General features: G+C 33.1%; 1 protein-coding gene across 2 annotated transcripts in view; it reads left to right on the top strand.

Annotated features, from left to right (window-relative positions):
* Positions 1–9,951, top strand: part of PSMD14 (proteasome 26S subunit, non-ATPase 14) — a 63,198-nt gene extending 53,247 nt beyond the window's left edge. For both annotated transcript variants that reach the window (XM_014055887.2, XM_014055888.2), the window contains exons 10-13: positions 2,761–2,835; positions 5,477–5,602; positions 6,262–6,324; positions 8,420–9,951. In XM_014055887.2, coding sequence (XP_013911362.1) covers positions 2,761–2,835; positions 5,477–5,602; positions 6,262–6,324; positions 8,420–8,518 — 363 coding nt within the window. In that variant the 3' untranslated portion in view covers positions 8,519–9,951. The remainder of the gene's footprint in view (positions 1–2,760; positions 2,836–5,476; positions 5,603–6,261; positions 6,325–8,419) is intronic.
* The last annotated feature ends 4,150 nt before the right edge of the window (positions 9,952–14,101 follow it).

The raw sequence follows: 14,101 nt of genomic DNA, 5'->3' as shown, positions 1-14,101 counted from the left end.
TTTAATTTGATAAAGATTTAGATCTTTAGAGTTAATTGCAGATGGCATGAAGATGTTAGCAATATGTACTACTCTTTTACAGTTGCTGTGTCCTGATAAAATGTGCTGTTGTTTTAGAAATTGTCTGCAGACTTTTTTCCCCTAAGTTGTTCAAATCATTTTAGATACATGTTTGTGACTATTACATGATGGGGAAGGTGGTATCTTATTGATGTTTATGGGTTCTGTTACTCTTCAGCTTAATTTTCCTTTTGGATACAGAGGTCACCAGGGCATTTCTTGGAAAACAGATACTGACTACAGTACATATATGCCACAAATATGTTTTCATTTCAGAAGATGTTGCTTGTTTTTCCTCAAGAGGCTTTTTTATAGTGTCCCTGAAAACAGGCAGGGGACTTGTGTACCTTCATGAGCCTATAGACCATGGATGATATTCATCAGTAACTTTTAATGTATGGCAATAAATCCAAAAGCCCACTCATAGTATTGGGCAGAATCCAGAACATAATTTCAGAATGAAATCCTTTATAGTTTATGTCTTTAAATGGAGTTACTTCCATGAAATATGCATTGGATTGCAAATTACTGTTCTTAAATTTATTTCCTAATAAAAATAATAATAACCCCAGGTCCTTTGGAAGGATTTGATAGGTGAATAAAAATACCATATAAAGGACTTGATAGGTGATCTAAACATCTGCCGAACTGCACAACCAAGTATAATAATGACTTTGTAATAAATAAGTAATTATTTACTATTTCCTAAATAAATAAGTTGGAACCTCAAGACTGCAGGTTAGAAAGGATGAAATCACTCAGAAATAAAACTTCATATTGTTAATTGACTCCATCTTTCCTTTATAAAGATGTTGATTTTTAAATTTCATTTTAGAAATATTAAGCAGTCATCCAGCATGTTCCTATTCCATCATCACCTGCAGATGAATTTATATTTTTGTTTACTGTTAAGAATTACAGTAGTTCTTCTCTTAATTGCAAGCAATGCGCTCATATTACCCACTGGTCCAGGTTTTAATATTACTTAGATAATGTTAGAGAACACAGCTTTGTCTTAGCTGCAGTGAAGTTTGGTATGGATGCACTTACATCTGATAGAGCTGAGAGTAAGGGAATTTGTTCTGGGAACTTGCTCGAAGGAAAGAGGGTGTAATTATGCAGCTTGCTGTTTGTTTTGTAAGTTCAGACCAAGATACTAAATTAATCTTATAAATACTACTGAATGTGAGATCTACTTATCCATAGTAAGTGATGGGTGTAAACAGACTTCCATAAAGTATTTTGTTTCTTAAACAAGTATTCCCCCATGAATGATTATTGCTTTGTCATTATCATTTTCCTATGCTAAAGGTAATATTGCCAAAAATATTATTTTTCTTTTAAAATGAATTTTAAAAATCCCAGTTAGTTGCCACCAGAAGTCTAATTATTTCTCTGAAGATTAATTACAGGACTTCTAATACTAACACATGCTGCAAACACGGTACTTGTAGTTGAAAACAGCAAATACTACTGTTGATTTGCAATTTTTGTTCTTATCTTGGCAATCTTGTATCTGTCAATAGTTTATGCTCATATTTCATAAACTATATGGGCTTCATGAATAATTATCTACAGATTTCCCTAATAAAATAGAACAACTTTTTCAATACCAAAGAATTTATATTTATCAAGAATGAATAAAATTACTCCCGATTAGAATTGGTACAAACTACAAAGCCTAATGAGTATAGAAGAACCCTCTAATGTTTTTGATTGGGTGCAGGCAAGCCTGTGCTTGTATGTTTCTAGAGAATATATTACTGGGCCTTTCAAGGCAGTATGTAATGACCTCTTATGCAAACCCCACGGTATTGTACTGCTTCCTAATTTTTTTATTTTTTATTGTTTGCTTTTGGAAAGTTAAGAAGTACCAGTATCTTACTTTTAGTTCGGCTGTTACATACAAGTATAAGTAGCCTGTATAAGATTGCTTTTTGCTTGTTTGGGCTGCAACCCTGATTTGCTGTACAATATATTTAAACATTTCCTCTAAAATTATTCAACTTAACATATCCCGTTTGTTAGGAAAAGAACTACCAAAAAGGGATCTGCATAATGTTTGGTAATATCTCCTCATGTAAGATGTAATACAGCTGCTTCCACTACTGAAGAGGTAGGCTGCTCTTCAGTGGAAACACTGGCAACAGAAGAAAAGCTTAGCAGCAATATTCAGTTAAGGATTTAATTCTGCTTTGTACATCTGTGGCTTTTTTGGATCTTAATCAGAACTAGTTCTGGGCATTTATTTAACTTATTGAATTTTAACAGAAACACAGATTCCTGCTGGTTTGCCTATAATCATTTAAAAAACTTTTGCATTATAAATGCTCCACAGTTATAATCTGTGGTATACTTACGTGTTCCACACCATTTATATGCCACCCCTACTATAGATTCACACTACAAAACAACTGAAATCTGTTTAAGTTAAACCCATTAATTAGGACAATGATTAATTATACTGTATGCCAAGCTATTATTTTAAAAGTATCTCTGCCCTATTGTCTATTTATTTCCTTGCCATTGAGTTTGCAACACCAGAACATCTAGATGTATTTAAGTAGCTGCATATTTTGAGGGAAAAAAGTTGAAATAGCTCAAAGCCTGAATGCAATATTTTAAGATAACTATTTTGTTTTGTTTGGCAGAAATGGTTAAGTGCATTTTAGTAATGCTTTTTAAACATTCTCTTTCTAGGCTTTAATCCATGGGTTGAACAGACATTACTATTCCATTACTATCAACTACAGGAAGAATGAATTAGAACAGAAGGCAAGCTCTGTTTTCCTATAATATTTTCAATTACTAACAATAAAAAATATCTTTGTCACTTCGATTCTTTATTACAGAGGGGATTTTTTCTGACCCAGATGGGGCAGTGTTACCAACATATTGGGGTATGGGTGAGGAGGTTAATTATCTCAAGATATTTTTCTTTGGTTTTTCCCCCCAAATTATATTGAGCCTATTTTAAGGATTAACACTACAATTTTTGAGTGTTCCTCTCCAGCTAGTAAGAAAATGCTGTTGAAATTTATTAACCACAATAATTTGGTGTCTCCACTTCTGCCTAATGTCATATAGCTGATCCATTGTCATCCCAAATAAAGTCTCAATGTGAACTCTGTGGTGTTCACATTTCTTCCAGAAGGCAACTGCATGCATAAGTAGTCAATGTGCTAGTAAATATGTGGTTGGCAAAAATCAGTCTGACTTAGACAATTTATGAACATCTTTGTTTAAATTATGATAAAAATATGGCTATTCTATTTTTAAAGCTACATGTTTCTGAAAGTTATTTTCTGTTTTTGTAGTGCTATTACAATGAATCTGTTAATTTTCTTGCCTTTATTTATTTTTAAAAGCATATACACTCTTTTCTTACATAGCTCAAACCTGCTTACACAAACCAGCTTATCCATATAATCCATCCAAAAATAATTAAGCTATTCTTGAATATTTACAACCAACAAAACATATAAACAGCAGCAATTGATTGAAGATTTATTTTGCAAAGCATATTAAGTAAGTTTACCAGCCTTTTCGAACATTTGCATGACTGAGCACTGGCAGCTTTGCTCAAGGAGCTTCATGTTTAATATCAGGACTACCACTATTCTTTTTTTTTATTACAATTTTTATTTCATTTTCTGAGGTAAATTTTGTGAAGGGTTGTTCAGCCACAGGTATGATCCCCCCCACACACCCACACAAATATTCCACAAAAAAGTATATACAGTTATACTTTTGTATCTATAATTCCAGTTGTCTAACTAAAAACATAACTCTCATTATTTTCAAAGTTTGCTAATTCTTTCCAAATGCAGACATTTTAGTTTTTATGCCCACAATAGATTCCATCTGTTCATGATTAAAGTTGATTTTAGAGGCACTGTAACTGTTCAGATACCTTTCCACACTAATTATCTGTTTGGGAGAATGTAGACATTAACTAAGGTCATTGTTCAATCATAAGTGTTCAGTAGTGTTCTTGAAGGTGACAGATTCAAACCGAAAAGCAGTCTTCTCACCAGGAGCTCAGTTGGGCTTGCAAAAATCAAGTGCTAAGGTCTTTGCTGCTTCAAATTCTCACTGCTTTAGTAAACACAGGAGAGCAATTTTGTTGAAGTAGGGAACGGCTTTGTGAGTTTAGATGCTCTATGTGATATACCTGTACTTTCAAGACATGGAAAAAGTAATATTTGAGCTGAGTTTTTTGCATCTTGGTTTGTACGGTGCGTCTTTTTCCCCCTCTGTATTCTGGAGGTTGAGCTTTAACATTAAGCTTTGGAAACATTACTTTGGTTCATTTCACTGCATGCACTTTTATAAAGGTGATAACAGTAATTGTCAAGTGTGATTTTAAAAGGGTTTAAGAAATGAAGATTATTTTCATCAACGTATGCAGCCTTTGCCCAGTGTCCTGGCATCCATGTTTCCCATATCTTTCTTGTCTGTATTCATGATTTCATACTCATGGCTGAAAATAGGACTTCTGCCGTTTTAACACCAATTATTTATTGGAAGCTGATAGTCTGGCAAAAGGCCTAAAACCACATGAACCCAAACATGTTTTAGCACTCAATCATGTCTTCATAAATCCCCCTATGAGTGTGGGTTCAAATTTCACAGTGACCTTACAGAGCAAACAATTTTTATCTTCTCAGATGGACTCAGAGGGAATGGATAGTTAAGTCTATGGTGAGCTAATCTATGAGACAGAAAAAGTTATCTGAGGTAGCCTAGGTAATTCAGGCTTGACACCAGTTTTCTACATTTAAACTCTCCTATGTTAGAAACTTTTGTATCTCTTTGCATTTATTATGATAAAACATAACTGAGCTAGTTTGAGCTCCAAATTCTGCCTCCTATAGACAAAATGCTGGGAGTTAGAAAGGAAAAGAACATTATTAAATATTCCCACCCAGTCGTCTGACTCTTTTTTTTCTTTTTCTGGATTAGAACTTATCTTAAGAAATGCCTGTATTATTTATTTTATTTATACTTATTTATACTTATTTATACTTATTTATACTTATTTATACTTATTTATACTTATTTATACTTATTTATACTTATTTATTAAATTTATATGTTACCTGTCTCACTATAATGGTGACTCTCGGTGGTTTATAGCATAATAATGAGATAATATAAAATGATTAAAATTAATAAACATTAAATCTTGAACCAGAGTTTCTCTGGACACCAAAACAGCAGCATATAAATTTAATAATAAAGAAATTAACAAAGAAATTAGATTGCAGTAGATATTTGTAATTTCTCATCTGTTCTCCTAATACCACTTTCATGTTTAAAATGTATAAATTATTTTCCTGTATAAGCCACAAATACAGTTATTTTACTATTTGCTCTCTATTGTTTTTCTTCTTTTTTTTTTTCTTTTGGGTAGATGTTACTGAATTTACATAAGAAAAGTTGGATGGAAGGTTTAACTCTTCTGGACTACAGCGAACACTGTAAGCTCAATGAAACGGTGGTAAAAGAAATGCTGGAACTAGCAAAGAACTATAACAAGGTATCATATTGGGCCTCTGCCAGACAATTACTTGACCATATGATTTGTCAGATTAGCTTCTGGAAGCATCGATTCAAAAATTGATTCCAATGTAATATGGAGAAAAAAGAAATACCCAACCTTAAAAAAATAAAATGGCATGAATCATTTCAAGAAATTAGCACAACTTATTTTAACATCTTGGAAATGGGCAGGCCTTGTCTTTTAATTTTTTAAAAACCCAAATTGCTGCAGTCAACAAAAATGAAATGCTGAATTTTGTGAAAAGATGTGCAGGTCAAGAATAGTGAAAAGACTGCTTGTTTGTGTTGTTAGAGGAACTTGTGTTAGAGTCAGTGACATTTGTGTAATCCATGTTATTTCTGGTTTTGTTCTCTCTTCATTGTATTGAGAAGGTATGACCAAATTGATATTAACCACACCCTACGGAGCACTTCTAAAAACCATTCAAGTAATTTTGAGAAAGGCATTGACTTCTATCCTGATATATAGTTAGTGCCTTTGTTGAACCACCACAGTGAGGGGTTTTTATATGTGTGTGTGTCCTTAAAATAACATTAAAGCTTCAGCTTCAATGGAAAAAGACAAAGTTTATATTTTGAAAAGCTTTTGAAATAATAAGATACTAAATACCAACCTTTTCTACATTTGTTTTACAGGCTGTGGAAGAAGAGGATAAAATGACACCTGAACAGCTGGCAATAAAAAATGTTGGCAAGCAGGTGAGGAATTACACTGGCATGAAAAAAAAATACTTGTGTGTTTATTTAATCATACATGGGTGATTTTTTTTGTTCTTAATTTCTATAACAGCCATTTCTTTCCACTATAATTACTTAAAGTCAGTGACATACAAGTATGTCAACAATGGACATAAAATTAACATTTGACATCTGCCATTGATATAGCCAGTCAGTCCTTATTTAGCAACCACAATTGGGACCAGAAATCTGGTTGTTAAGTGAAGCAGACACTAATTAATTCCAAGACTGTGCGTATGATCTTAATTTAGCTTTCCTTTGCTGTGAAAGTCATAAATATGAGGATTTTCATCACATTGTAACTACAAATGGTTGCTGAATATGGCAGTCACTAAATAAGTACCTCTAATTTTTCTTCCTTAATAAACCATGTTTTATTCCTAGCCTTACATATAGTGTGTTTCTCCTAGTATTCTGGATGCCTGAGTAGAATGTTGTAATCAATTTGTTTATTAAATCTCTATAACACCCATCTCACAAGTGGCTCATTATAAGGAAGTCCCAATTTCTGTTACATGGATATTTTGCATTATTGCCTGTAGTGTGCTAAAAAGAAAGTCTCCAAATTGCAAATTTATAATTCTGCTTTGAAATAAAAGTGTTATAGTGGATGGCTAGAGGCTGGGTTATATGTCAGATATATGCAGTTTAAATATTACTTGGTTAGGTGGTCTTAAGAGTTGTAGTGTGTCTACCCTTTTCCTTAGTTTTAGAAATAATACTAAGCTAATGTTCATATGGTATGTTGACTTCCATAACTTCTTCAAGCACATTTACTTGGAAATGAGTTTTATGTTGTATGTGTGAGGAATTCTTATTCCAAGCTAATCTACTTCTTAATGAAACCACATTAACCAATCCAGAAATGGACATATTTTTTTGCACTCCAGTTGCAAGCTACGCATAAATTAAACATTAAACATTTCTAAAAATAACACAGTAGTGATAATTCAGGTTTTCTATGTTAACATAGCCCCCCCCCCCCCTTAAGTGTATTTTATGGTTTGTTTTCATGTATTTAATTGGAAAGTGCTTTTGTTTTGAGTGAGTATATTTTAAAATAACATGGGATGAAATCCCAGTTACATTGGAAGCAAATGGCAAAACTCCCATTGATTTCATTAATGAACTTGATAAATAAAGAATGTTATGATCGAGTTATTATTTAAATTGACTAGTAATTTACAAATGTGATGCATATACAAGTAGTTAAATATAGTATACAGTGTGCGAGATGTATATACATCATTTTTACTTCTCTATCGCCATATAAAAGTAAATAATTTACTGTACATCATATTTGGCCTAGGTTTATAAGATTGCTTGGTTTTTAAGAAAAATTGTTTGTAAAATGACCTGAGTGTTTTGAAAATCTATTTTAGACAAGCTCATGGCTCCAGTAAACTATCAGCACAATAGTGATTAAGATGTGATAAAAATTTTCATTATGAAACCAAACTCTGGAATGTAAATCATCAAGAGTTATTTAAGCTTGGCAATATTAAAGTTGTTAAAGCTGGACATTAACATTTGAACTACTATAAGTCCATGTATTTGCCATACGCTAAATAAATAAATAGTACTAAAGTATTTGCACAGTATAAAATAATTAGGTTGCTGACTAATACCCTTTAAAACTTTGCACATAGCACCACCATTTCTTAAATTGGGTAATAAAACATCTGAAATAAATAACCAAATTTAGAGAGCATCAATGACTCCACAGTATTTATATCTGATAATATTACATGAAAATACTATAGTTGGTGATATAACAAATTTAATAAATAACTAATACATAGAAAGAAATGTAAATCCAAGTGTTCAAAATTCCAATTTTACATTAATATTGGGACAGTACTTAGGCAGATATAAATAATATGTCCCCTAACAGTTCAGTAATATTTTTGTTAGATATTGCCTTATATTGCTTGCATAATAGAACTCTGAACTTTAATTGCATCTTAACTGTATCAGTATTGCATTAAATGGAAATCACCATTTGTAAATGTGTTATTTCAATAAATTATAAACATTTTTTAACATTATATTTTAGGATCCTAAACGTCATTTAGAAGAACACGTGGATGTGCTGATGACTTGCAACATTGTCCAGTGTTTAGCAGCAATGTTGGATACTGTTGTATTTAAATAATGACTTGCTTATAAATGTTATTTGCTAACTATAATCATCCATTGTTTAAAGCACTGAGGCTAAGATATATTTGGATGTCAGAGACATCTGGCATCATTTGCAGTCTAAGAGCATCACTCTAACACCTTTTCATCTATGTTGTGCAATTACTTTGGCTATTTTTTTAATGCAAGATCTCTGCAGATTCTAAAACAATTCAAGAACCGGGTTAAAAGGTATATTTTCATTTTCATTTTTGAAGATAATTGGCAACACATATATGCATTCATTATTGTTATGTAGCTTTTTAAAAAGTGTGTTGAACTCCTTAGTGTTTTGCTGACATTGTAACTGAGAAAGAATCAATTATTGACAATACTGTACAAAATTCAACAAAGAGACAAATGCCTTTCAGTCAACTGATGATTTGTAAAGACCTGTGCCATGGACATGATTTTTTGCAAAAAACTTACTCAGATTACAGATCCCTTTATAGGAATCATGGTTAAGTCCCACAGTATTTTTATCAGCTTGGACTCGACCTTGCAATACAAGAAAGAAAATGGAAAAGCTCGTAGACAAAGGCAAAGCACTTCCCATGACTAACTCTTTGTTTCTAAAAGCCCCTGGATTAAAGCTATTAAGTCAGAGGGATGTGATTTCAGGTAGGCCTAAACCTGTTTCTGCTGCCTTTAAATATGGATCAGGAGTCAGGACCATTCACCACGAGAACCAGAAGAGTTGCATATGGTTTTTAAATATAATTTGAGACTGTCTGGCCCTGATCTAACAAAATAGTAATTGCTGATTGTGGCAATAGTTAACATTAATTTGACACATTTGAACAATACCTGTAGACAGGAAGCAATGGTTTTTTTATCAAGATGAGAAACGTGCTATTAATCTTGCCAAAATGCCAATGAAAACCTGATCATAAATTTTGTTGAACCTTCTGTGTAATGACATTTCTGTAACTTTCACATCTGCTTTGTCAAGTACAGAACTCAGTAGACTTCCCAAAAAGTATAATTTTCTGTTCCCATCCCCAACTTTCCTTTCCTTCATATAATTATAAATGGCTCTATGGTATATGAACAAAGCACAGAAGATGATAAAAGCCTGGAACCAACATCTGAAAAGCTACAAGAAGTCTGTTACAGACAAGGTCATCAAAATATGGATATTCTTTGTCAACCTACTCTGTAAATAGCATTGAAGTGCATGCTGAAACATTAAATTACAATTTATTTTAGGATTTTTTTCTTTTAAACTGAAAAATAGACATTTTTTTTAAAGAAAGCTCGGGGCGGGGGGGGGGGGCTTTCCAAAATGTACACAAAAAATAAGGAAAAAATATTGACTGCTTTATGAGATACTGTTATGGAAACCAATTTTTAATTTGTAAATGAAGTACAAGTTTATAAATGAATAAAGGAATACCAATTGTTAAGAAATAGTCTGGGTCTAATTATTATTTTTATTTATATAATTGATAAATTTAAACCTCACAGAACTTTTTTATTTTTTATTCTGCCTTTATTATTTTTATGAATACACATTAAAAACCCTAATATATAATTGCTTTATTCACTATGCTTCCTGTATAAGTCAACAGAAATCAATTATTTGTTAATTTTAATCCCACCTTTATTATTTTTTATAAATACAACATTTAAAAAACCCTGATATATAATTGCTTCATTTACTGTGCTCCCTATACATGCAGGTATAAATCAGCAGAGATCTTATACAAGAGCTTAATATTATTTCCAAGATAAGGTTTTTCTCTTTGGCATACTTTAAATTTGAAATATTTTATTTTATAAAAGAAGTATCAATTTAGGTAAGCAGTGGGCAGAATTTCCAATAGTCATGGAATGAAACATCAATACTCTGCAATGCTTTCTAGCTAATTAACACTTCCTTGAGGATAGGAAATGTTACCCCCTGCCTGAAGGAGGCAGTTATTAGACTTAATTTTTATTATTTTCTTTTTTAGAAATCTTCCCTTGATCCAGCAGATCTGTGCAATTATAGGGTAGTTTCAAGACATTTCATTACTGGAAATAGTAATCATAAATATGATGATCTCACAGCTCCAGATGCACTTACGATTATGCTGAGAATCTGGACCATTTTTAATTAGGCTTTTGACTGGTATATGGTATTGACAATGGTTTGGTCATCTAAGCGATCATCCATACTAAAATGGACAGGGAGAGTGCAGCCTACTAAATATTTTTGGAACAGATTTTATATTTCTGTTCCTTTGTTTAGGATGCAGACCTACAGTGTCCCACAGAGATCTCCCATTACATGAAAAGGCTGGGGAAGATCTACCTGTCACTGGATTCATAGCTGACATAGTTAATTAGCAAAATTATGGCCAACTGCAGCAACAATCTTTCCAGAATTGGACGGGGAAGCAATTTCCCATGGAGTAGTTATATCCCACCTTGAATATTAATAAATATTCTGTGTGTCTGTCTCTGATAAGACCTTGAAACTTCAATTGGTGGAAATGCAGAAGCTAACTGGGACAAAATGCAATAATTGGGTGACACCTGCATTTAAAAATCACCACTTACAGCTAGTTGATTACTGGGTACAATATAAGACATCGACTGATCAAACAAACAGAAGAGAAGTTGACAGTAATAACTCAGCCTTGTTTTGTGCTTAATATCTGCAGGAATAGACTTGAAGAAAATATTCCCTCAGCTTCTGATCTGTGATGGAGAGCTACTCCTGTGCCATTTCAGGCCATGAATGCACTTCATCAGAGGACAGAAGTAACGTTTCCTTCCAAGTTACATCCTGTTTTAAAAAAATTAAATTGGCTTTAGTATTAAAGCAGTTTGCATGTTAATTTAAACATCATTAAGTCACTGAGCAGAAAGGTGAGTTATAGATAATGAATGTGTACATGCACACAAACTATTTACATATTAAATCATATATGTTCTATACAATGTTACATTTATTTTAATCTTTGTTATTGTTCCTAATGCATGGTGACAGTACAGTGCACTCCAGATGTTTCTGACCGACCTTGTTGTATAAAACTGATTATAGAGATGTAGCTCAAGTCATCTAGAAAGGTCTGAGAGAGTGATTGTACGCATATCTGCCTTAAAGTTAAAACTGATGACATATAAAATTGCTTAAATAAAGTGAGGTCAACTTATCCATTCTTGGAAATGCTTGGAAAAACTTTAGTGTTCTCTGTAAATGAGATATGCCTTTTTCCATTGTCAACTCTTTATAACTATCAAAAAGAAAACCACACCCCCATCAGACTTGGAGTCCAGAGACACCAAGTATTTTTCTCTGACAATTTTAAACAAGCAAGAAATTACTATAGTTGGCAGTATAGCAAGTTTTATAACATAACTCTAACATAGAAGAAAATGTAATCTGAAAGCAAGCTGAGAGGGCACCAAAGAAATTACTCTAATCTCTCACCACTGAAATTATCCAGCCTTTAGGTTAGGGTTGTCAAACTGGCAACCTGTGGGCCAGATGCATCACACCCAAGCCACACCCACCCCACCTTGGCAAATGGGGAAAACGTTACGTGTTTTGACACCCATGGTTTAGGTTGACCAGAATTCCTTAATTATTAACTGAAACCTATTCAGTAAATGAGTGGAAATGTAATAGTGAACTTTGGAGGTCTGGGCGCAGTCTCTTTAAAAAACCCAGAAATTGCTATAGTTCTTGCACCAATTAACTTCAACTCTTAAGAGATGCAGGACTCTGTTAATATTTTAATTTATTTTCCACCCTTCTTTTGGTCAGATGAGGCATTTTTTAATGTCAGAATCTGCATTATGTTGGGCCTTGTTAACCAGTTTAAGAATAAGAGTTTGCATATGGCAATCCTTTCTCCAGTAGTGTTAATTGCTACAGAATTAACACACAAGAGTATTGTCTATTGGTGATGAAAATTGATCTGAAATTTAAACATGAAATTTTGAAGCTTTTTAAAATATGGATTTTTATTAGCTCTTTCAAGAAGCAAGCACATTTATGCATACATATATGTTTTTCAGAAAACAATGGAACTATATATTAATAACTTAGAATATGGAGCTTAAACATTCCAACTGAATAAACCTGGAATAAACAAGCAGCACTGGAAAATAAAATGTGAATTTAGTGTTGATCATTCAGCCGTAGAATCAAAGTATTTATATCATGCAAAACAATGGCTTCCTATGTTAAAAATCACAAGTTCTCACCATTTTTAATTGATGGGTATATTCTTTTTAGCATGTATTCAATCTACAGATCTTGATTTCCTTACTGTAACTCATTTTCCATCCTCTACATAAAACCTACCATAAACCAGTTGTGACCATTAGTAGGACATCAAAGGAAAGGTAAGTAGAAGTTTAAACTATCTCAATTATGTCAGGTTTCTTCAAGGCTCACAAGGTATTTGGAATTTTGGAAGCCCTGATTTTTCCATCATTCCCCCTCCCAATGTATTTGTTTAATCTACTGCTATATTCAAGCAACAACACACTTTGTTATAGCCCAAGTAAATTGTTTCTCACTCAAAACAGTGGAAGTGTGACAAAAGTACTTCCTGCAACAAGGTAGTTCTTATGCCTGACATTAGTACCATAAGATTGCATTGCTCACAACTTGCACCACCTTAAAACACTAATGACTATATTGTGGCATAAGCTTTTGCTGAAACAGACCAACAAGAACTGTTCCTCGGGGAATGTATTAATTAACTCCAACTTAGCAGCTTTGTTTGAGAGTTTCCCTTTGAAACTTCTTGTTGTTGTTGCAATATGGCAACTTTATGGGCTACAACAGAATGTCTTGGGAAACAGGAGACTGAAGTGTGTTACCACTTTGGGGCTAGAATTCTGTACTGATTTATATGGGAGTAAGCCATACACACTGCCAGATTTGTGTCCACTGATTGCATGTGGTAAACTCTGGGGTTTATGCCTGTAACAGTATGGTTAAAAGAAAAAAAAAAGAAAACTTCACAAAATCTCATTCATTATGGGAGTAAGACAAGAGACTAAACTTTGCTTAATTGACTGGATATTTTTTGTTGAACTGAGTGAAACATTTTTCAATAACCCATTAGGGAAGCATATTTTGTCATTTTCCTAAAAACTCTCATTCCACTGTTTAAAATGTTATTCCTATCAGTATTGTGACATTAGAAGAGATTAATTCTGGAAATGTGGAATTAGCTCTCATATAGAATAAGTTCAGCTAAGAAATATGAATCTGAATTTCAGCTTTTTAAAAGCAGAGCTTGAATTCCGGGGGTTTATATAATAAACCAACCCACTTATTTTAATGACTCTCCTCACAATGTTTAATGTGCATCAAACATTATGTGTCAGTATGGCAAAAAAAGGGGGGGGGATTGTGAAACCTCGAGCAAATTTTGAAATTCAAGTAGGCAGTACAATAAATAACCTGTGATTCAACTAAAATTTGCAGTGCCAAATGCTAGGTTTCCAATCTTACTCCAGCTCTTTGTTGGAAAAACAGCCACCGTCATATGGGAAGAGATGGGTGGAATTAATTCGGGGGGGGGGCGGGGGGGAAGCCTGGTATTTTCAA

The sequence above is a fragment of the Thamnophis sirtalis genome, unplaced genomic scaffold (assembly GCF_051295495.1).
Source record: "Thamnophis sirtalis isolate CommonGarterSnake01/CBP01778 unplaced genomic scaffold, rThaSir2_p1.2 scaffold_1, whole genome shotgun sequence".
NCBI classification, from domain to species: Eukaryota; Metazoa; Chordata; class Lepidosauria; order Squamata; family Natricidae; genus Thamnophis; species Thamnophis sirtalis.
This window is presented reverse-complemented; position numbering and strand designations above follow the sequence as displayed.